The sequence below is a fragment of the Camelus dromedarius genome, chromosome 4, assembly GCF_036321535.1.
Source record: "Camelus dromedarius isolate mCamDro1 chromosome 4, mCamDro1.pat, whole genome shotgun sequence".
Taxonomy (NCBI): domain Eukaryota; kingdom Metazoa; phylum Chordata; class Mammalia; order Artiodactyla; family Camelidae; genus Camelus; species Camelus dromedarius.
Window position 1 is genome coordinate 94,585,106 of NC_087439.1, and position 22,975 is coordinate 94,608,080.

The 22,975-nt window shown below is 49.9% G+C and overlaps 1 protein-coding gene across 1 annotated transcript in view; it reads right to left on the bottom strand.

The window, feature by feature from the left end:
• Window positions 1-1,004: 1,004 nt before the first annotated feature.
• Window positions 1,005-22,975, bottom strand: part of IQCA1 (IQ motif containing with AAA domain 1) — a 149,817-nt gene continuing 127,846 nt past the window's right edge. The window contains exons 16-19 of the mRNA XM_010975798.3: window positions 22,572-22,658; window positions 12,221-12,398; window positions 4,940-5,178; window positions 1,005-1,602 (exon numbers count right to left, since the gene is read on the bottom strand). Of these exons, the coding sequence (XP_010974100.3) occupies window positions 1,474-1,602; window positions 4,940-5,178; window positions 12,221-12,398; window positions 22,572-22,658 (633 nt within the window). The 3' untranslated portion in view covers window positions 1,005-1,473. The remainder of the gene's footprint in view (window positions 1,603-4,939; window positions 5,179-12,220; window positions 12,399-22,571; window positions 22,659-22,975) is intronic.

Here is a 22,975-nt window from a genome sequence, read left to right on the forward strand (position 1 = left end):
CCAGATCTGTTGTTTTGCAATGACCATCAAATCCTGGAGCTTTGAAATGCTCTTCTTGGGCCCTGACCGTCCCATGACGGGCGGAAGAAGGGGCTCAGTGGGCCACGCGGGGGGGACGCACGTTTAAGCGCTGCCTGTGCTGAGGCCAGGGAGTCTGCCCACCTCTCAGGCCGCTCTGAACCTTGGCCAGGCAGTCCGGAGTGGGTCAGGGGAGGGCAGGCCGGCAGCCCGCACACCCTGGGGTGCCTTTGGTGTGCGAAGGCCAATGTTTGGCAGCACACTTGGAAAGTGGAGTTTGCTCAAGAGGACGGATGGTTTCTAGTTTGTGTGGAACATACCCAGAGCACAGGGTCGCTTCCTGTTCTAATTTGTGTCCCTCTTCTGTACAGACCCAGGCTGGGGGGCGTGTGCTGGTGGCCAGAAGACAGCTGGGAACCACTAGCCATTTGGGGCATTAAAGATCAAATTCCAGGAACGCCTAGAGACCCAGTTTGGTCCATAGAGTCCAAGACCGCGCGGCTCTCTGTGGTGTAGTCAAACTCTGTCCAAGAGTTCATCTGCATTAAATTTAACTCAACGTGCCCCACTTCAGTTTGTCTCCAGCCTTTGATTATGTTCTCAGCACAATTTAGAAGCGGGTTACCCACTATCCTCCACCAAATAAACTTTCATATTCTTGCAAAATTTAGTCTTTTGAAACTTACCTTTCTACTCTTTCATTTTTTTGTCATTTCTTTATTTAGGGTTTCCCATCTCCTATTTCTCGCCCATTTTTATGTTGTACTTTTCATCCAGCCATTGGTCTGCCAACGTCCCAGTGCTTTCCAAGAGCAGTGAACTGGGAACTAGGAGGCAATTATTTCAGTTCCAGTGTTCCAAAGATTAGCTGTGTGCCCCTGGGCCTTATGTCCCCATCTTCAAACTTAGAAAATTCAGTTAATTTTTAAGATCTTTTTTAGTTCCAGCAAACACATTACTGAGTCAGTTCAAGAAAAGCAGCTTTTATTCCATTCCATATCACATATTAATAGCACAAAGAATTAATTTATTAAAACACGTGCAAGAGAACGTGCAGTACGTACGGGTCAGTAAAAAGCACGTAGTGCCGGTGGTGGCCTGAACTTACTCGTTGTCAGATGAGAGTATTTCTTAACCATCAAAATTTAATTTGGCAACTAGTCCTGATGAGATGACGTGTCCAGCTTGGAAAGGCTGGCGAGTGTGTGAAGAGTGGACTCGGTCACACACAAACTTTACACAGATTGAGAAACAGTTACGAGCTCTAGAAACAGTCGCTGTGGACAAGCAACTTGGTGGACAGCCTGGAAGGGTCTCGCTGAGCCAGGGCAGGGCTGATGGGCTTGGGGCCTGGGCGCGGCCGTCTTCGCACAGGCGACGGTGAACCTCCGTGTGGGAGAGTCGGGGCCGCCTCCACCCCTGAGTGAGACTCGAGCTCGGCCCCTCAGGAAGGCACTACTTTTTCTTTTTCTCCGTTTCCCTTTTGTTTCCTTTCTTTTTCCCTTTGTCCTTTTCATTTTCTGCGTTACCTCCCGTTAACGCCAGGGCTCGCTTCCTCCCCATCGGGGTTTTGGCGTACCAGACCTAAAATCAAACAGGTGTTCAGGAAAACAGCAGAGGGACGGAGGTCCCTGGTATACCCTTAAAAACAAAGACACGCTTGCTGAAACGAAGGGGAAGCAGCCATTAAACACTGGACATTTAACATACGTCCAATACAGATTCTTTCTCAGTAGGTTTACCGACCTGCATTTCTACACAATTTGAAACTTCTACCTCAAGGGGTTAACAGTTAGAGAGAATCACTGGTCAAATCTAATCAACAATCCTTCCCAATTCAGTCACCCGGCTTCCTGGGGATCTTGCTTGATCCAGAAAGTATGGGTTTCTTGGTAACGTGAGTGGCTCCCCATGGGTCACACGTGGCCACCAGAAGCTGGACCGGTGACCGTGGGTGAATCTCAGGAGGACATTCAAACGCCCTGAGGGAGACTGTTGAAAACATGGCCGATACCAGAGCCAAGTAACTAAGCACTTAATGATCACAACGGAGTTTCGGCTCTGTTCTTTTTAAGCTGTGTGACCTGGAACAAGTCATTTTGCCTCTTGTGTGTTTTTGCTTTTGTTTGTTTTTGTTTTTTGGCCGCTGTAGCAAATTTTCACAAAATTAGGGGCTTAAAGCAAAGCACTTATCATTTTACAGTTCCGGAGGTCCAAAATGGGTCTCACGGGGCTAAAACCAAGGTGTCCGTGAGCTGTGTTCCTCTCTGGAGCCCCGGGGGGATCTGCTCTCTTGCCTTTTGTAGTCTGCAGAGGCCACCTGCTCCCCTGCTGCGGCCGCCTCCGCCTTCCCGCCAGTAATGCTGGGCTGCCCGCAGGGCCCGTGAGTCTTCCCCCCGCGGTCTCTCCGTTCTCTCTTCCGACGCCCTCTTCTACCTCTTATGATTACACTGGACTCATGAGGATAAGTCAAGGTAATGTGCCTTAAGGTCGGCTGATTAGCAGACTGACTCCATCTGAAACCTGAATTCCCCTTTGCCATGTAACCTAACATACGCCCAGGGTCCAGGGACTTGGATGTAGACATCTCTGGGGAGCGTTCCACGCCTCACTGTAACTCAGTGTCTTCGTCTGCAAAACGAGAATAGTGAGGACTAACTGAGCTGACAGGGGGCCCGGCGTACAACAATCACAAGTATTGGCCCACATTATTATGACAATTACATCGTCACCATGACACTTTTTCTCCATCGTGTCCGCGGAGCAGGGTACACATGTTTGGAGAATCTGCAAGACCTTGGTCGGACACACTGTCAGAAGCACAATTAGGTGAGATTTCTCAGGGCAGAAATGGTAGACCTGTTTGCCAGCAGCCTCAGCCACGGAAGCACGTTACTCAGCAGAGTGATGGTGCTGTTCCGTCTACCCATCTGCTCAGTACATTTGCCACTAAACAATGAAATGAACACCTAGATGCGGCAGGCGCTGTGCCAAGCGCTGGGGCGCCGGCAGGAGAGGAAGGGGTGGGGGAGGGTGGGGCTGGTGGTGATGCTGGTAAAATGATTAAAAATATTTAAAAAAAATTGAATGAAATGATCACGTGTGCCAAAAACACCTGTGAGAAGCATATGCGTTCTCATCTCAGGTTATAAAGTGGTGGCATTTCCTTCTTTTGCTTAGTGTGATGGGTTACAGTTCCTGGACCTCAAGCACCTGTAACACACAGAAAAATGTCTAGAAATCATTTCAGAAAATTAAAAACTATTAAGAGAAAGGATGGATTTTAACACTTCGCTCCTCAAAATAAGGACGAAAATTATTACTTTAGAAAGGAGGAAAATACCCCAGGAGCTTCTGAAAAGAATATATCACTTGAAGAGGATAAATAATTTCTAAAATTTTATTTATTTATTTTTTGAGCTGTCATTGATTTTGCACATTTTTTAACTTATTTTTTTGGTTTTTTTTGGGGGGGTAGATAATTAGGTTTGTTTATTTATTTGTTTGTTTGTTTATTAATGGAGGTACTGGGCAATGAACCCAGGACCTTGTGCCTGCTAAGCACGGGCTCTCCAATGAGCTATATCCTCACCTAAGGATAAATACTTCAATTAACACTAACAAGGTTTAAATAGGTAACAAGCACATTAATTTAGATGCTTGGCACAAACTCCAGCTTGGAGTTGGAAATATTTCTTTTGAGTTTTACTGGAGCCAGAAACTCAGGAAACTATGGCTGATGACCCAGGTTTGGTCTGTTACCTTTTTTTGCAAATAAAGTTTTATTGGAACCCAGCCGCACCCATTCATTTACATACTTCGTACGGATACCTCTGTGCTACGATGCAGATAAACGGTTGTGACAGACGCCACGTAGCTCTCACAGCCTAAGATATTCACTCTCTGGCCCTTTATGGAAAAAGTTTGTCAACCCTTATGCAGATCATGATTCTGGGGGTCAGTATGGTGACTACTCTCAACCTCCACTGAAGCGTCAGGGGCACAGCAGAGGGAAGCACAGCTTTAGAGCTGGTGGAAGAGTGATGCGTTGTCAAGAGAATTTTCCCAGTCTCCAGGGGGCTTTCAGACATAGGAGGCTTGAGCGAGAATTCCAACTCTCATTCTAGTGACTGACTGTGTGGCCAAGGATGTGGTGGATATAATCACATGGGTACAATTCTCCTCTCTTCTCTTCCCAGTTGGCCAAGGAAACTACCTTCAGGTCCAGAAGGAATGCAGTTATATTCATTTTTATTAAAAGGATTTTGAGGGGTGCTTGCTGGCCTGGGAACCAGGGATGGGGCCCCAGCGGTGACTGTGCCTGGAGAGGGCACATGATGCTCCAATACATCTTTTCCTCTGATTAAAGAGGAATTCGGAGGAATTGATTCTCAAAGTTTCCTCCAGATCTAAAAATCTCTGTGAACATCCCAGAATGTATTCAAAAATTAGAAAACTCAGTTTTGGTGAATTCTCTCATGATTTCCTGTGGCAAGTGCACTGAAAGATGCGGGTGTCACAGCAAATACGAGGCAAGATCACCGTACGCTACTTAGGGGCTGCTTGTCTCCATGCAAAACTTGTTCCATTATGTGAATTAGGAAGTAAAAACCAGTGAGAACCAGGAGAAGAGTGAGTGTGTGTGAGTGTGTGTGTGTGTGAATCCAATGGTTTTGAAGCTGTTACTCAATTCTGCAATTTGGCTGTTAATTTAGAAAGTCACGGATCATGATTTCCCTAAAATTTGGAAAATGCACGCTTTACTGCTAAGGCCAGAAAGATATTATGACCCCCTAATTCCAAGTTTTCAAACCTCATTGGAGACAGCAGCATTCAAGTCATGAAACTCAGGAGACTGGAGGGAGGAGGCAACACGACAAGTGTCTGCCGCTAAGACCTGGCCAGACGGGGCTGTGTTTACCTTAAAGCTCTCTTCTTCCTCTTGGTAGACGGGGCTCATGCTGGTGAGCGCGGTGATGAACTCCACGGCGGTGAGCGGCTTACGAGCCTGCTGCCGGATTCTCCGCTCCGTGAGCACCTCCTTCACCACCTGGACGATGTGCCCCTGGGTGAAGCCGTCGGAGATCTTTGCTAGGCAACTTACACTCAGGGCATCAGTGATGACTCCTTTGTTGCGCTGAATGATCTGCTTCCACAAAACTGTTGTAGCCAAGGTGGTGGAAAAGACAGAGAAGGAGTCACCCCAGAGAGAGCAGCATTAACCTGTTCTCAGAGCAAAGTTGCATCTCACCCCTAAACACACATTTCTCCAAGAAAATACCCAGATGGTCAACAGGCACATGAAAAGATACTCAATATCACTAATTATTAGAGAAAAGCAAATCAAAACTACAATGAGGTATCACCTCACACCAGTCAGAAGGGCCATCATCAAAAAGTCTACAAGTAATAAATTCTGGAGAGGATGTGGAGAAAAGGGAACCCCCCTACACTGTTGGTGGGAATGTAATTTGGTGCAGCCACTATTGAAAACAGTATGGAGATTCCTAAAGAAACTAAAAATAGAGTTACCATATGATACAGCAGTCCCACTCCTGGGTATATATCCAGAAAAGATGAAAACTCTAATTTGAAATGACATATGCACCCCAATGTTCATAGCAGAACTATTCACAACAGCCAAGACATTGAAGCAACCTAAATGTCTACCCACAGATGACTGGATAAAGAAGTTGTGGAATATTTATACAATGGAATACTACTCAGCCATAAAGAAGAAGAAAATAATGCCATTTTCAGCAGCATGGATGGACCTGGAGATTATCATGCTAAATGAAGTCAGACAGAGAAAGACAAATATCACATGATATCACTTACATGTAAAATCTAAAATATGATACAAATAAACTTATTTCCAAAAGAGAAACAGGATCACAGACATAGAAAACAAACTTACGGTTACCAAAAGGGAAAGGGGGTGGAGGAGGGATAAATTAGGATTTCAGATTAGCAGATACAAACTATTATATATAAACTAGATAAACAACAAGGACCTATTGTAGAGCACAGGGAATTATATTCAGTATCTTGTAATGACCTATAATGGAAAAGAATCTGAAAAAGAACATATATAAAAAACGGAATCACGTTGCTGTAGACTTGAAACATTGTAAATCACTATCCTTCAGTGAAAACAAAAAAGAAAAAAATAAAGAAAAAAATAAAGAAAATAAAAACCTGTCTCACCAAGAAAGGAGAGCACAGGGGATCTGCTGCAAGTTGGTTGTTAATTCAAATGGGCAGGGAGCCACCTAACTAAACACTCACCCCTGAGTGATTTTCAAGCATAAGACGTTCACGCCGATGACCTGAGGTCTACAGATGCACGAGTCCCTTGTGAACGGGCAGGGAAAATAAAGCTGGGGTCAGTACAGGTTTAGTGCGGTTCCTTCAAAGATGCTCAGAATCTTTCCATTAACATGGGTGTACATAGCGTTTCAGGAGGTAGGCATTTGACTTGTTTTAGTTATAAAGATCATTTGTTACATTATTTTTATACGTGGATTTGGAATGCAGAGCCCAGTTTCCATTAGCCACTGCAGGGCTCAGTTCCCGTTGGGGTGTGACCCTGGATTACACATCATATTAGACAGAGCCTTATTCTCTGCCCCAACAGCGGCAAACACATGTAGATTGACAGGATCTACTGATGGGCGGCCCGCCGTTGTCTGGGTCAGCGGGACCTGGGGTAACCCAGGCGTTGCACTTGGAGCACAGGGCTGCTGTGAAGATGAACTGTAAGGTGATTCCTAATGTTCACTCCACTTCAGGGACAGAACGCGCTCCTGCATGACACATCCGATAAACGACACTTAGAGCACCACGCCCATCCAGCAGCGAGAGGCTCCGGGGGAGCAAGTGCGCCTCTGCGACTTGCTTAGTTCCATCCAGGCAGCGAGCAAGGGTGAGGGCGCCCCTCGCAGAGCCAGTCCCAGCACCGCGAGGATCTGGGCCAACGTCTCCAAAGCATTTTGGCCTCCTTTGAGGAATATTGGGAACGGTGCTTTAAAAAGGTGAGCATCACTGCATGATCTCAGCACCGTCAGGGGTGTGAAGTGACCACTTCATCCGGAGACGTCCACCCCAAACACCCGACGAAATGAAAAGGCCCCTTTACTGTCAAGGAGTAGAATGACTTCCAGTGTTACCACGACCCACACCAGAGAGTCTAGCTTTTGAGCCACGAGTTATTTCAATAATTTGCCTCCACTGTCTTTGCTGCAGGGGGAGGGGGGAAGTCTTGGCCCCATGATGGGCTGAACTGCTGGGAAGGGGTACATTGTACCATGAGGCCTGTACTCCTGGTCCACCAACCGTGGAAGGTTCCACATTAAGAATTGAGAGCTGCGGTGAGACCAGGAAGGGCCCCACGGGGCCCCAGACTGGCCTAAAACAACACCTACCCCCTTGTCCCGTGTCTACACTGATACTTCCTGGGTGGCTTTACTTGAGCCTGAACCCATCTTAGACAGACCTGTCAAAGTGGGAGCAGAAAGATTTACGTCTCAGGCTGCTGTGAGAAGTAAGTACAAGAATGTATACAAAGAGCTTGGAAGGAACCATCCTGGCCTGTGGTGGGCACTGTGTTTCTTTAGCTCTGTTACTGTTCTTTTGCAATTTTATTATTACTAGTCATTCCATTTTGTGCCACAGTTTCCTATCGCTACTTAAAACCTCAATTATAAAATATAACACAAAATAAACTACAGAATATTTCTAAGCTTGTTTGTGTAAAGATAGACTGTAGGAGGTGAGGATTACCCTTATCTAAAAATAACTACTGCAGAGTTAGAAACCAGAAATCCGAACCCGTGGTGAAAATCACCGCCGCCACCAGCAGACGGCATCGCCTCCTGTCCACTTCCATAACCTCAGACCTGCAAACGCGTCTGGGTGGTGGCCTTGGAAGCTGAGACGGGATCACGCTTCACGAGGCAGTCACAGGCGACAACCCCTAGAGCAGAGGACCCAGGAGAACCCCCGGCTGGGAGCCCGGAGCAGCTCCACTCCTGGGTGCCCACCGGCTGAGTTCCCGCCAGCAGCGCGGACTGCATGGGTTGGGGGTAAGAGGTGAGGGCCAAGGGCTCTGTCCCCTGCCTCCCTGTGACACAGCGAAAGTCACAGCCTTCCAACCTTCAACCTAGGGAGTCTCCACACGTAAAGGTTCATTAATAGTGATGCAAACCCCCCCAAACGCTACAACTGCTTTGGTCTAGTGTGTTCATGTAAACGCACCGCTGCCATTTGACACGTACGAGACTTGGTGTTCATGTGAAGTCCTGGCCAAGATTCCTCCAATACGTAAAACGCGGATGACTTCCCAACACTCACCATGTGCTAACCGGGGTGCGGTCACCGCCGGGGCGGGGCTTGTCCCCTGGCCCCAGGGCCAGAGATTCAGCCTTCTCAGACCCAGGGACGGGAAGGAGGGTCAGGCCGGACTCCCTCCCCGTGCTTGATGGGCTGGACTTACTGGCCTTTACACGAATAGCTTCCACTGTTCTACAAAGCTGTTGGTTCATGGGCTCTTGACCTTTAAAGAGCTGCCAGGGGGCAAAGAGGGGGCTCGAGAGGGAGCCCCACAGGCAGCACGGGAGCCACCAGCAGGCTGCCGAGTCTTTAGCCCAGCGGTGCAGGGGGTGGGGGGAGGAGAAGAGCGGCTTGGGGGCCAGCGATGGGCGGGGTGAAGAGGACCAGAGGCCGGGATTCAGGAGGGCTGAAGGCGGCCGAGGTGCGCTCCGGATGGAGGGCTGTACCCTACTTTCTTCTCTAGGACACAGGAGGCTCCCCAGTTCTTCAGACTGGTCTATGTTCTCTTCCTCTTCTTTAGACTGAAAGGAATCTGGTCTCTGGATTCCCGGCTCCCCTTCTGCGCTTCTGGCATTCCACATGGAGTCCATCCTGGCTAGTGCTCGAGATGACAGAGCACTTTAAATATATTTTCATTTGGGATTTTGCAAGGCACAAGAGGTGAATAATATGATTTGGATGAGCTCCTGGCCTCCGAGGCCCAGAATTCCAGAAACGCTGAAAGACACGGGCTGGACTCATCCCAGCAGACACGGGGTCCAGGCTGGGGGCCTGTGATGAATTGGTTATTAGTGGAACAGACCCCAGGGAAGAGAGGCAAGAGCAGGAAGCATTAGGAACGTGGAGAGGAGGCAGCCCACAGGGGTTTCTGGGGACTAGACACGGCATCAATCAACCTGGGGGTGGATTTTCTATGTAGAGACATTTTGAAGGAAATAGCTTGATTTGGGGAAAGGAGGCAGAGGGTGAATTATATTTGGTAAACCTTAAGGACCGCGTCTCCTCCGGCTGATCCACCCTTCGCTCCTCAGCCCCGCCACTCCCCCGCACGGCCTAGAGGAGACTGAGCGGTTGGATGGTGTGTCTCCACACACCTCCGGCGCTCTGCTGCCAGCAGACAGATGGCCAGGCAAGGGCCCACGTTATGGATTTGCAGCCCATGCTTTATGGGCTGAAGAGACCATTTTTGATCACTGCAAAGACAGGGACAGTCTTTCTTTAAGATAGATGTCCCGGCCACCATGGCTGTGATGACTTCAAGGCCACTGGGGGAGACGTCGGGCAGCACTGATGATGCCGGCGAGAATGGCGGCCTGAGCAAATCACCCACTGAGAAAGGAGTATGAGGGAAGCACGGGGGTTAGTGGACGGAGCCCCGGGCCCAAGACGGTTGCCGCTGCAGGTTTATCATCCGCCCACAGGTGGAGGGATGTTTCTCCTTCCGCCCCACGAGGCTGCCGGGAGGGGATTCAGGTTGGAATCTGTCATGTGATCTGAGCCCTTCGAGACGCCTGGCATTTCATCAAAAGAACACAACTGTCCTTGTCATACATCAGTAGCTTCATTTTTAAAGGGCGTATGGTTTTGTCAAACAACAGGAACTATTCAATCCAAAGTCAAGAGTGATGCTCTACCCCCTTGAAATTAACAATACCCTACCTTATTCCTTGAAGATCAACTTAAAACCGTACATACAATACAGAAAAGAGGAGGGGAGAGAGAGAGAATTGTCTAACCAAGGGGCACGAGAGCGGGAAAGCTGATAAAGCCAGGGGCCTGGAAACCTCTGCACTGACTCCCGGGGGACTGAGAACACTGGTGATCGCCCGGCCCTGTGCTGGCTCTTTCCTTGGCTAAAGGACACATCTCTGCTCCCTTGAACCCTGGTGGGGCCTTGTGAGTCCTTCTGGCCAGTGCAATATGGGTAGAAGAACTGCTGGCCCCTTCTGTCTGGTGCCTAAAGTCTCCTGAGAGAGCATTTACACTATTTCTTTCTTTCTTTCTTTTCCTTTGATGCTGGCTGGTTGGAAGGATCCATTGGAGGCCCTAGTGATGGAGAAGCCACTAAGTGGATAGAGAAGTAACTGGGACCAAAGCCTTCCTGTCCTTTGCATGTAACATCAGTTTATGAAGCCATGATCACAGTTTACCCAGACAGAAATGGATGCACCTTGCAGATGGAGTGGCTAATAAGCCAAGTGTTTATAATGTATAGAGGGTAAAGGGTTGTGCTTTTAGCCAATCACATTGACCAGGAGCTTAAGATCAACCAGAAAGGACTGCACATCCCCTCCTGGGTTTTGAAGGCGCTGTTGTGACTAGGGAAGGATTAATAGAAACCAAACCTGACCCAATAATTTTATCAGCAATGCTAACCAGCTACCACGTCTTCACTCCCGCCGTCTCTACCACAACCACCGCCGTGACCACCATCGACTCCATCACCACTGTGCTGCTGCCCCCACCGCCTCCATTTCCAGCTCCATCACCGTCTCTAAACACGATCTACCACCGCCCTCCAGCACTACGGGCAGTGAAGTCTACCCTCAGTGGGCTGCACCTGCAGTGCTCGCACCCTGTGTGGCCCACTGTCCTTGAACCTGGGCTGGCCCTGCGACTTGCCCTTGACCAGCAGAGTGTTGTGGAAGTGACCCTGTGACTTCTGAGTCTGGGTCACAAGAATCCTCCCAGCTTCTGCCTCAACCTCTTGAAACGTCTGCTCTGAGGACGCCCCCTCTGGGGACCCAGCTGCTGTGCTGTGCAAGGCCACGGGGAGAGGCCGGGTGTAGGAGGTCTGGTCCCCAGTGCCAGCTGAGCTCCCAGCTGGCAGCCAGCAACGAGTCTAGTTGTGGAAGAACTGTCTTGGATATCCAGCCCTGTCTTCAGATGACTGGGGCCGTCTGACTGCAGTATCATGAGACACTTCAGGGGGACCCACATCTGAGCCCAGTGGACCCTGAGAACCATGAGAGGCATCCTTTGTTGTTTTAAGCCACTGGAGAGGCCTGTTGCACAGCAACAGATAACAGAAACAACCACCTGCACACCTGCCAGTTCCCCGTGCCATTTACCAGCCGGCCACTTAAGCACTCTTCCTCCACCGCCACCACCGTTTTCTCCCTTCCCTCTCCTCCTCCTCCACCATCTTTCCCCTGCTTCTCTCCTCTAGCACCACCCCTGCTCTTTGGGGAGCTGAGACAGTTCTGGGTGTCCTGCTAACCGCCCCACAGAAAGGTCACAACAGCCCCATGAACTAAACAGGTCTCCTACTTCACAGATGAGAACTTGGAGGCTCAGAAGGTCAGCAGCTCAGCAAGGTCATGAGCTATTCAGAACCAGGTTTTGCCAGAGCTCACATCTCTTCCTAATTCATTACACTGCCTCCCAGTGTCCGTTTTTTGTATTGTTCCCATTTAAAAATACAATTCAAAAGTGGACCTTGAATCCATCCAAGACAAAGACATAAAAATGTAAGCTCTTGCTGTGGTCAGTGTTTAAATCGGTCAACATTCTCTTGGACTAACATTTTGAAACGGGAAAAAGAAAAGCTGTAGAGCTGGTGACAAGAAATATGGCTGTAGGAGAATGACTCCATCACCACGGGTGCAAGATGAGTGACCTTAACTACCTGTCAAAAGGACAATCAGCACCGGGGCCCGGAGTAGTCACCCCTGTCTGGTTGCCTTTTGTCTTGGGTGGAAGGAATTATGTTACTAAGAGAGCAGAGATGTGCGTTTTGTTCTTAGACCTGGTGTTTACACTTATGACTCCATCACAGGGATGGTCACTGGGCGACCAAGGCCACCTGCAGGCCAGCACGGGATGGCCCAGCCTTTGCTGCTGCACATGACAAGGGGTGAGGGGTACTTGCCGAATCTGGAAGCGTAGTCTGGTCTGGGAACCAAAATAATTTTTTGGTAAACTCTGCAAAATGGTTGAAGTTCAGCGTCGAAAGGTCGCTGTGTTGTCCCCACGATCAGAATTCTATCGTCTGGTTTCAGGAGCTTCAGGATTTTGGGAAGCTGTTTTTTCAGGCGTTTAGGTTCCATCTGGGAGAAAAAGAGGGGGAAAAATGAGCCTGCATCTAGAAAAGAGAACTAATAACGTAAGAAAATGTACCCTGTGATGCATGTGCAGCATAACGCCTGTCAAAGAGATTCCAGGGCTCTGATAAACACACTTTCTTAGAGCTCGTCCTGGGCCGGGTCTTGGGACATGGCTCCTGGTCCGGGTGGTCCGAATCGCAGGCACTTCCCTTCCTGGAGCCTGGTGTTCAGATTTGGAAAGGGGGAAGGAAGGAAGCACCTGACTGAATATTCGAGCCCCGTTAACCTTAAGAACGGGAAACTGGGCGGATTTCCAAGCGGAAGGAAGCTGGCTGGGATTGAGAATCAGTTTCTGGTGTGTTCCTCCGAGCTGTTTTGAAGGTGAACTCAAGAATTCCTTTGCTGGCTGCGGTGACAATGAAGGACTGGGGTCCTGGCTCTCCTGTCTGAAAACACCCAGCTACAGAAGGGTGTGAAAGTTCTCCCTCTGAAGCACTGGCTGCAGTGTGAGTCTGTGTTAGTTCGGTGTAATCTCAGCTGATGAGGGGCGGGAGCCGGACGCCAGGTACCCTGGGCAGGATGACTTCCTGCCCTGGAGGGTCAGACTTGGCCACGCCGCCACGGCAACACATGGGCTTTAACTCAACCAGGACTCGCGCAGGGAGAGAACAGGGAGTCGCTGGGGTGACAGAGCCCCCACAGAGACGCCCAGGCACAGTTGGGCCTCCTTTGCTCCCATTTGGCTCAGGGACAACTGAGCCAGAAAGCTAAGGAGCCCATCTTTCCTGGGGCTTTTCTGGAGCCGCCCGAGCATCCACGAGCTGCTCCGTGGAGATGGGGTCGCCTGTTTGGTCCTGTGTGTCCTGCACACCTGGCCAGGAGCCAGCCCTGCACGCCTGCCTGGAGGAGGGGGCCGGGGACATCTAGGGAAGGGAGTGGGCATGTGATAAATTCCACCCTTGGGAACAAAAGCGAACTGCAGGGTCCTGGAACCCCAGTGGGTGTGGGGTGACAGAGTCATGCACGGCTGCAGGGCCTTTGGGATGGGGACACTGTGCTGAAAACCTGCTCCCTGGGAGACCCTTTGGCCCACCCCCTGCAGAGCTGGGAGTCAGAACCCTGCCGGCCAACCTGCTGCGCGGAGGGCGGGGTAGGGACCAGCCAGGGAGGGAAGGGGCTGTGGCCGCGCTGGGGCTGCAGTGCTGAGCCCCTCCTTTCTTCCCCCTTTTGATCAGCAGAAAGGCCCAGTTCCGTGTCTGGATTGACAAGGCGCAGGGAAAAGACTGGAAGAGACAGAGCAGGACCCTGGGCTGAGGGCCCGACTGGAGGAAAGCCCCGTGGGAAGTTGCTGAAACCTTTGGCTCCAACGAGGCAGGAGATTGGGGGCTCGCCTGGACCTCCTGGGACGGGACACACGTCAGCCTTGCTCACTACTTCTTCTGCCCGGGCTGGCTGTAAACCTTCAAGTTCAACAGCGTGTACTGAGTGTGTCCTTGTTCCAGGGCCCGCTCTCATGCCTGACATGGACTTCCTCACCTCATCTCCACAGCCTCCCCAGGAGCAGGACACTCTCCCTCCGGAGACGCTGGCCTGAGGCACCGGGAGGCTGAGTGACCCAGAGTTAGCGTGCAGGACCCCGGCTGTGAACTCGGAGACGGTGATGCCTGCCCCTCCCCCTCCCCCGGGGTCCCTGCCTCTCGGGGGTGGGGGATGTGCCCGGGCCCTTGCTTGTCCCCCTCAATTCCCTTCTCATACAGGGGTCTAACCCAGTTGAGGCCTGTAATGGAGACTTAAAAATATATTTATTGTTATTATATATTTTGCTATATGTTATATTATTATATTTACATCATTATAATGTATATCAACTTTTTTGATATATAATTCACATACTACACAATTCACCTACTTAAAATGTAAGATTCGGTGGTTTTTAGGATATTCAGTGTTGTGCAGACATCATCACAATTAATTTCAGATCAATTTCATGTTCATCACCCCCAAAAGACTGTACCCATTAGCAGTCACTGCCCAGTTACCCCCAACCCCCGCCTCTGATCCGAGGCAACCACTAATCTACTTTCTGTCGCTACAGATTTGTATGTTCTGAATATTTCATAAACAGAATCATACAATATGTGTGTGTGTCTGGCTTCTTTCAGGTAGCGTGACGTTTCGAGGCTCACCATGCTGTGGCGTGTTTTAGTACTTAATTGCTGCATGATGTGCATTGCACAGTTATGCTGCGTTTTATTTCTCTGTTCATCAGTTGGTGGACACTGGGGTTGCTTCTACTCTTTGGCTATTGTGAATACTGTCGCTTTGAACATTGGTGTGCAGGATTTTGTATGGACTAATGTTTTCATTTCTCTTGGGCATGCACACAGGCATGGAATTGCTAGGTCACGTGGTAACTCTATGTTTAACCTTTTAAAGAAATACCAGACTGTTTTCCAAAGTGTCTGCACTGTTTTACAATCCTAGCAGAGAGCAGAAGATTGAAGTTTCTCCACATCCTTGTCAACACTTGTTACTGTCTGTTCTTCTTTTTTTCCCTTTTATTTAGCCATCTTGGTGGATGTGAAGTGGTACCTCACTGTGGTTTTGAGTGTATCTCCCTGGCAGCTAATGATGTTGAGCGTCTTTTCATGTGCTTCTTGGCTACTGGTATATCTTCTTTGGAAAAATGTCTATTCAGATCCTTTGCCCATTTTTAAATTGAGTTATTTGTCTTTTTATTATTGAGCTGTAAGAGCTTCTACACGTTATAGATGCAAGTCCTTTGTCAGATAGATGATTTGCAAATACTTCCTCCCGTTCTGAATTGTCTTTTCACGTTCTTGATGATGTCTTTCACAGCAAAACCATTTTTAGTTCTGATGAGGTTCAATTTAACTTTTCTTTTGTTGCTTGTGCTTTTGATGTATCCCAGACACCATTGCTTAATTCAAGGTCACCCAGAGTTATGCCTCTATTTTCTTCTAAGGGTTTTACAGTTTTAGCTCTTACTTTCAGGTCTGCGATGCATTATTGGTTAACTGTGTGAGGTAGGGGTCCAACCTCATTCTTTTGCAGGTCCTAGCACCATTTGTTGAAAAGACTGTTACTTCTCCATTGAAATGTCTTGACACTTTTGTCAAAAAAATCAATTGATCATAAATGTGAGGGTTTATTTCTGTACTCAGTTCTATTCCATTGATCTGTCTGTCTCTCCTCAGACCAGTGCCGTGCTGTCCTGATTGCTGCAGCTTTGTGGTAAGCTTAGAAATCAGGAAGTATGAGCCTTCCAAGTCTGTTCTTTTCAAGACTGTCCTGGCCATTCTGGGCACCTTGAATTTCCATACAGATTTTAGGATCATCTTGTCAGTTTCTGCAAATAAGCCAGCTGCAATTTTGTTGGAGATTGTATTGAATCTGTAAATCAATTTGGGACTTCTTGCCATCTTAACAATATTAAGTTTTTCAATCTATGAACATGATGCATCTTTCCATTTATCCAGATCTTTAACTTCTTTCAACAATGTTTTTGTAGTCTTCAGAGTAGAAGTCGTGTACTTCTTTCGTTAAATTTATTCCTAAATATTTTACTTTTTGATATTATTATAAATGCAATTGTTTTCCTTAAAAAAATTTTTTTAGAACCAGTAGTAATCTTTTTTTTTTTTTTTTTTTTTTTAGTTAAGGCACTGGGGTTTGAACCCAGGACCTCATGCATACTAAGCACGCACTCTACCACTGAGCTAGACCTCTCACCCCCGAATTGTTTGTTTTTTTTTTTTTTAACATTTTTAAATTGAGTTATAGTCATTTTACAATGTTGTGTCAAATTCCAGTGTAGAGCACAATTTTTCAGTTATACATGAACATACGTATATTCATTGTCACATTTTTTTTTCGCTATGAGCTACCACAAGGTCTTGTGTATATTTCCCTTTGCTACACAGTATAATCTTGTTTATCTATTCTACATTTTGAACTCCCAGTCTGTCCCTTCCCACCCCCCACCCCCTTGGCAACCACAAGTTTGTATTCTATGTCTGTGAGTCTGTTTCTGTTTTGTATTTATGTTCTTTTTTTTTTTTTAGATTCCACATATGAGCGATCTCATATGGTATTTTTCTTTCTTTCTGGCTTACTTCACTTAGAATGACAATTGTTTTCTTAATTTTAATTTGAATTGCTTTCATTGCACGTGTATAGAAGCAAAGTGCTCTTTGTGTATGGATCTTATATCCCACCCTGCAAACTTGGTGAAACTGTCAATCAGTTCTAGTGCTGTTTTAGTGAATTCCTCAGGATTTTCTGTATACAACATCACGCCATCTGCAGACAGAGGTAGTTTTAGTTCTTCATTTCCAACATGGGTTTTTTAATTTATATTTCTTCCCTAACTGTCCTGGTGAGGCCCTCCAACATACCTTGGATAGAAGAGGCGACCGCTAGGGGAGGCGCCCAGTGTTTCTTTCACCAGTAGGTATGACGCTTGCTGCGGGGTTTTCTAGTTGCCCTTTATCAGGCTGAGCAAGTTTCCTTTTTTTTTAAATCACGAAGCGGTGCTGGATTTTGTTAAATGCTTTCTCTGCATCTATTGACATGACGGTGTGGCTTTTGTCCTTTAGTTTAATGACACACTGTATTATATTAGTTGATTTTTGGATGTGAAACCTGGGAAGAATCCCGCTTGGTCTTGGTGTATAATCCTTTTTCTGTGTTGCTGGAGTCCGTTTAGAAGGGACTTTTTGTCACGTAACTCGCAGCAGAGAAAGAGACGGGTTTCTCCAGCAAAATCAGTCCTGCGGACTGGGCCTGAGGCCAGGCCACCGGGCAGCTTCCATGATTTCCTCCCGCACTCCCTGCATCCACAGCCTGCTCCCCACTTCAGGAGGAGCAGCAGCCCCGCAGGACCCCACCTGGGAGGTGCCCGGTGGGGCTTGGGGACAAAGATGAGCTTAAAGGGGCTGCTCCCCAGTCTCCTCCCAGGTCTCTGCAGAAACCTGCCCTTGCTCAGACCCAGGCCTCTGGGCTGTCTGGGGTGGGGAGGGGGGGTCTGATACCAGCCTTCCCTGGGGCCAGGCTGTGCACAAAATGGAAAAGTTCAACGGAGGAACCCCACAGTAACAGGCGAATGATGGAGCAAACGGTTAAATGCAAAGACTTCCGACAGACACGATCCCAGTCTCAGCTCTGCTCTGAACAGCTGTGTGACCCTGAGCTGTTTACTCAACTTCTCTGTGTCTGCCTGACAAAGTGCTTGATGACAAGTAATTATTCTGAAACCCAAGCGCTTGTAGGAAATCAGTGCTGGGTCTGCTCTGACGGAGAGGAAGGTTTGTAAGGTGGAAAGTCAGAAAACCTGGAGGCTTTGTGATTTGGAGGTCACAACCAGCAACACTGCCCACAGAGCTCAGAACGATGGTGTCAAAGGCTCCCCCCAGCTTCCACTGCACTCAGTGATCGACTCCAACTGATCATTTCTGAGGCGCCGGCTTCCAGGACCCCCGCCGCTGAGGAGAGCCCTCTGCCGAGGTTCTGCAAGGAGGGCCTCGTGGAGCACCTACACCTGTGTCAGGGAAATCCGCTGTGTTTGGACGAGGCGCGGAGAGCATGAAGACTTTTGGAGTTCATTCCACCAGGGTGGATCCAAAGGTCTCTTACGAAAAGTGGTCATGTTAAAAAAGTAACCTTTGAAAATGCAGGAGGAGCAGTTAAAGTGGTAGGTAGTGAAGGCAGAGGAGAGTTTGGGCAGGCCCTGCCTGAGTTGGCAGCAACGGAGGGGGGAGGTGTCCCACGGGTGACTCTGGGCGATTCCGGTGGGCTGCATGTGAGCCCCGGGGAGAGCTTCTGGTGGCGGGTGGGGCGGGCTCTTGCTGGCTTAGGGATGATTTTTTAAGCTACGAGTTGATGCTCAGGGAGGGTAAAGAGAGAGAAAAGGTCCATGGGCCTGAGACGGAACCTCAGCGAGCACCAGCATATTTAAGGGGTGGCTGGAAGTGCAGGGGGCAGACACAGAGGAAAGTGCTGGCAGGGTCTGAGGAGACCAGGAGAAGGCAAGGCCACGGAGGCTAAAGGAGGAGACAGTTACAAAATGGTGTTCATTGGCAAGGTGGATTTCAAAGAACTTTGTGAGAACAGTGTGTGGAGACCCCCAAGGGGACAGTGGCGGGTGGGAGACTGAGTGGACATGGTAGGAACAGACTGGTCTTCTGTCTGATGGAGAACAGCACAAGGTGGTGGGGGCAACTGGACACGTGTAGGGTGCATGGGGAGCTGCCCAGAGACTGGTGGAAGGCGGACTGACCCCAGGACCCTGAAGAGGCTGGAGACAGTCACTCTGGGGGCAGAGACACGCTTGCACGGTCTGAGCCCATCCCCAGCAGCAGGGTTGCCATGGTGACAGTGGCACAGTCCCACCTGTTCTGAGGCAGGAGATTACATTGCTATCTGTATCTCCGGAACATGGCAGGGATGGGTGAACTTAATTAGCCTGCTCGGGTAACAAATGTTGATCCTGGGCCGTGTCCAGAATGACATCTCTGCTGATGATGAGGAACAGTCCCATTAGGAGGGGATGGAAATGAAAGGTGAGTCGGTTCAGTCAGCACTCCCGGGCGCTTGGGCACCCCCAGTTCCGGTTCAGAGCCACATCCATCGTGCACGAGACCTGCGTGTTCATCCATCACGCCAGCCAGCATCCCCCCATCACCTGGCAACCTGCACCGCCGCTGCCCCGACCGCGGGACCCACCAGCCCCACACCACCGTATTATTGTGGGCAATTTCAAACGAGCGTCTTAACATCTGTGCAGCAGTTTCAGTCTGCTTTTCTGCAGTCAGCTCCACAAAACCACGGCAGCAGCAAAGCCCCAACAAAGCAGCTATTCCCTTGTGAAGGCCCTATTGTGATGCCGGGAAGGCTCCTGCTGGATGGGGTAACGGGGGGGTAACAGAGCAGAAAAGGCAGCGGCAGCCGTCCTGCCTCATTCTCTCCTGCCTCCGCCTGGTACGCAGACAACTGACCAACTGCTCCCCGCGGACCACGCCGAGGATGGCTCTCCCCCTAGGAGGAGAGGGACAGGGACCTACCCAGGCCCTGGGGCTCGGCGTTGAGGGCAGGGTTGGGGAAGGGGCAGTCAGGGCTTAGGGCTTCTGGGCCCAGCTCCTTTGGCTCTCAGAGCAGAGGGGCCCACAGGCGGTCTTCAAGATGTGGTCTGGAGCAGCCTGGGGCTAGGAGGGGAGGGGGCCAGACGCGGGTGTGACAGGAGCGTGGCAGGCAGAGCAGGAGGCCAGTGCCGACCGCGGAGCAGCACCCAGACGGGGAGAAGGGACCTGGGCCTGAGTCCCGGCGCGACCCCTGCCCAGCTGTGCACCCTCTCAAGCTTTGTCCTCTCCGGCAAATTGGGGGAAGGCTACCTCCCTCCCAGGGACGCTGGGAGCTTTCTGACACATGCCGTGCGCCCCCAGGGCCTTCTCTGCCTGTCCCCGCCATCACAGGCATCCCCGCACCAGGCAGCTCTGTACTCAGGAGCCATTGCTGCCGCCCGGCCTACTCCATTGCCTCGCTCCTTATGGCTGGGCGAGCCCTCCCATTTTACCACCTAAAAGGCCTCAACCCAAAGGTGCAAGCATCGAGGGCGGAGTCAGTCACCGTGGGTGAGATCTCCTATCAAAGTGCGGTCCTGGAGTCCCTCAAATCCACCGGGCAGCGCCGGGAGGGGGCGCTCCGTGTCGCGGCTGTGCTTGGTGGGCTCGGCAGCCCTGGCTTGCCTGCTGGTGAACACTGTCCTCTGTGTCTCAGTGCCTCTGGCACCCAGAGGAGGCTTGAGGACAGAGGCCGGGGCGGGTGGTAGAAAGGACGGCAGGCCCCCTGGTGGCCAAGTGATCAACAAGGAGTCGGTAGTGATGCCTCCTGGTCCCTCTCGTCTGCGGAGGCAGCTGATACCTTGGCGTTGGGTGGTCACCTTCAGAAGGTGGAAGTCCAATGCTCAAGGCCGCCCCGGGCCCTGGTGGCCGAGACATTTGGTTAAGGACAGAAGTCAGGGGAGAAGAGCTGGCCCAGCGCTGGCCAAAGTCAGGAAGGCAGCGGCAACCTGCAGTCCTGCCCTCTGCGGGGCAGGCCCAGACGTGGACTTGGAGGCCACCCCCGGGGGTCCCCTCCGCCGCATGTTCCTCCACGTGGGCCCTGAGCCTAGACCCGGCACTGTGGGAGGGCTCTGTCTGTGCCTGGGCTGGCTCAGGGCCCCCAGCCAGCCTTGTGGACATTTGGGGACCCAGGGACCCATCTGCTTGTACCCATCAGGCATCCTGAGGTTTTCCTAAGAGCATGATTCACGGTCTTTGGTGCAGTCAGTTCCCCTGACTGGTGACAGACTCTTCTTCTAAGGCAGAGGCAGGCAGAATAAACGTCTAGTTTGTCTATAGCAAAGACGGTGCCACCGGAGCCCCTCATTTTCTACAGGAGTAAGACTAGTCGGAGACCGCGGGGGTCAGAGATTGTGCTGAGAGGACACCTCGGCTCAGCAAGAGGAGGGCAGGTCCCCGGGGGGGTTCTGGGGACCCGGTTCTGTCTCCTCTTTCCTTTGCCGGCTCCCTGGCCCTTCACGCCGACTCCCATGCTGGGAGCATCTACTGAACCGGTTCATTCTCTGCTGTCAGATCTCCCTCAAAGCCCCACCAGCCGTGCCCCAAGAGCTCCTCCGGCCCTCTCAGAAACGGGCGCCACCAATCCGCTTCCTCTCCACGGACTCACGTGTACAGACGAACAGACAAACTGCTGGTGGCAAACTGACAGCTTGAGGGGGTAATGGGAGAGAATCTGAGAGGGGCTTCAAGAACTCAGAGGCTGATCTCGCTGGAACCCTTCATTTAGATAGTTAAGGAAGCAGAGGCCCAGAGAGGTTAATTTACTCTCCCAGGGACACACAGCCAACTAAGAAAGGCAGAGCAGACCCGGAACCCACATCTCCTTAATTCCCACTCCCCAGACTGATGTCCAGTGGGAGAGTGAGTAGCCCCTGCCCATGAATGGGACAAAGCTTCCGATGACATGGGGTGTGCGACACTGTGGATGGAACATCTTGCATCTCTCTTTAGATTTATGATCTGGTTCGCGGTAACTCCGGCCTTCAAGTCTGCACGCAGGTGGCCTTTTCCTTTAATGTAGCAACTTCGCCAGCAGAGGGAGCTTCCTCCCAGGTTCCCAGCTTAAATAATAAATGAGTCCTCTTAAGAGTTTCTAAAATGACAAGGCAATCAAGGCTCATTTGGAGAAGAAAAGATTGAGCTTTCATTCTTTATCCAAATCACCCCTACCTGCTAAAAATGATGTATAATACATAAGGATCAAAAGTGATTAAAATCTTTATGAATTTAATCTGAAATTCACGGTTAACCATTATTTGCTTTGGTGCAAATTGATGTGGAATAACAATCATGTGTATGTGCAAATTTTTTTTTTAACTTGTGGGAAATTTGCTGGTGATTTGTGGGGGGAAGTGCCGGGGAGGGGAGCCATTGAAAGGAGAGAAAAGGAGGAAGGAAGCAATTGACCGAGGGCCGCCTGGGGGCCCAAATGTGGTGCCCTTAGCAGCACTACTGACGGCCTTTGTTCATAAACTTCAGGCCTTTTGCTATTTATTATTGTGAACAATAGGAAATCCTAATAATAACTCGTGTGTGTGCCATTCGCTGTGACTGAGCAGAGTTCCCTAGATTGTTTCTCAGCTCCGAATCGTATGTTTGGGTTCCACACGTCCTCTCCCTCTTCTTTCATATTTTTTTTCAATTTCTTCTAAATTATGCCTTGTAAAACCAGACCCTGGATCCTCTGAAACACAGACAAGTGCTTAAGGCAGAGGGATGGACGCCCCTCCGTTTCCTTCCTCCCCTGAAAAAGCAAGACCTTCCTGAAAAGTTGAGGCAGTCCCTGGTACCGAGGAGGGAAAAGAAATGTTGGCCACTATATATAAAAAATAGATTTAAAAACACATTTCTTCTGTATAGCCCAGGGAACTATATTCGATATCTTGTAATAACCTTTAATAAAAAATATGAAAATGAGTATGTGCACGTATATGCATGACTGGGATGTTGCGCTGTACACCAGAAATCGACGCATTGTAACTGACTATACTTCAATTAAAAAAAAAAGAAAAGAAACAGTTGACCAGGAAGCACTCACCTCCCTTTCCGAGTTGGGGACTTTTTTGTAGAAGGTTTTCTCTGCGTCTCCGATCCACACCACGGAGGGCTGGAGCTGGCGGGCCACCTGCGAGGAGAAACGGTTGGTTGTAAAATGCATTTCCCTCTCAGGTACACAGGTGACCCCCGGGGACAGCAGGACTTGGCGGTGCCTGGGATGGCTCGGGGACGGCAGGGCGCCGCGGGGCTGCACTGCACCTCCGGCTGTACCCCGCTTCACAGCAGGATGGGGGTAACGGAGGAGGGGTCTGCACGTTCTGCTCCAGAACCCTGAGCCTCCACTCTGACTGGCTTGAAATAAACCAATAGTTTTCTGCCACAAATGCAGGGCACTGGGCCATGAGTTTTAATTACAGCCTAAGCCCGGCTCCCACGTTGATTCAA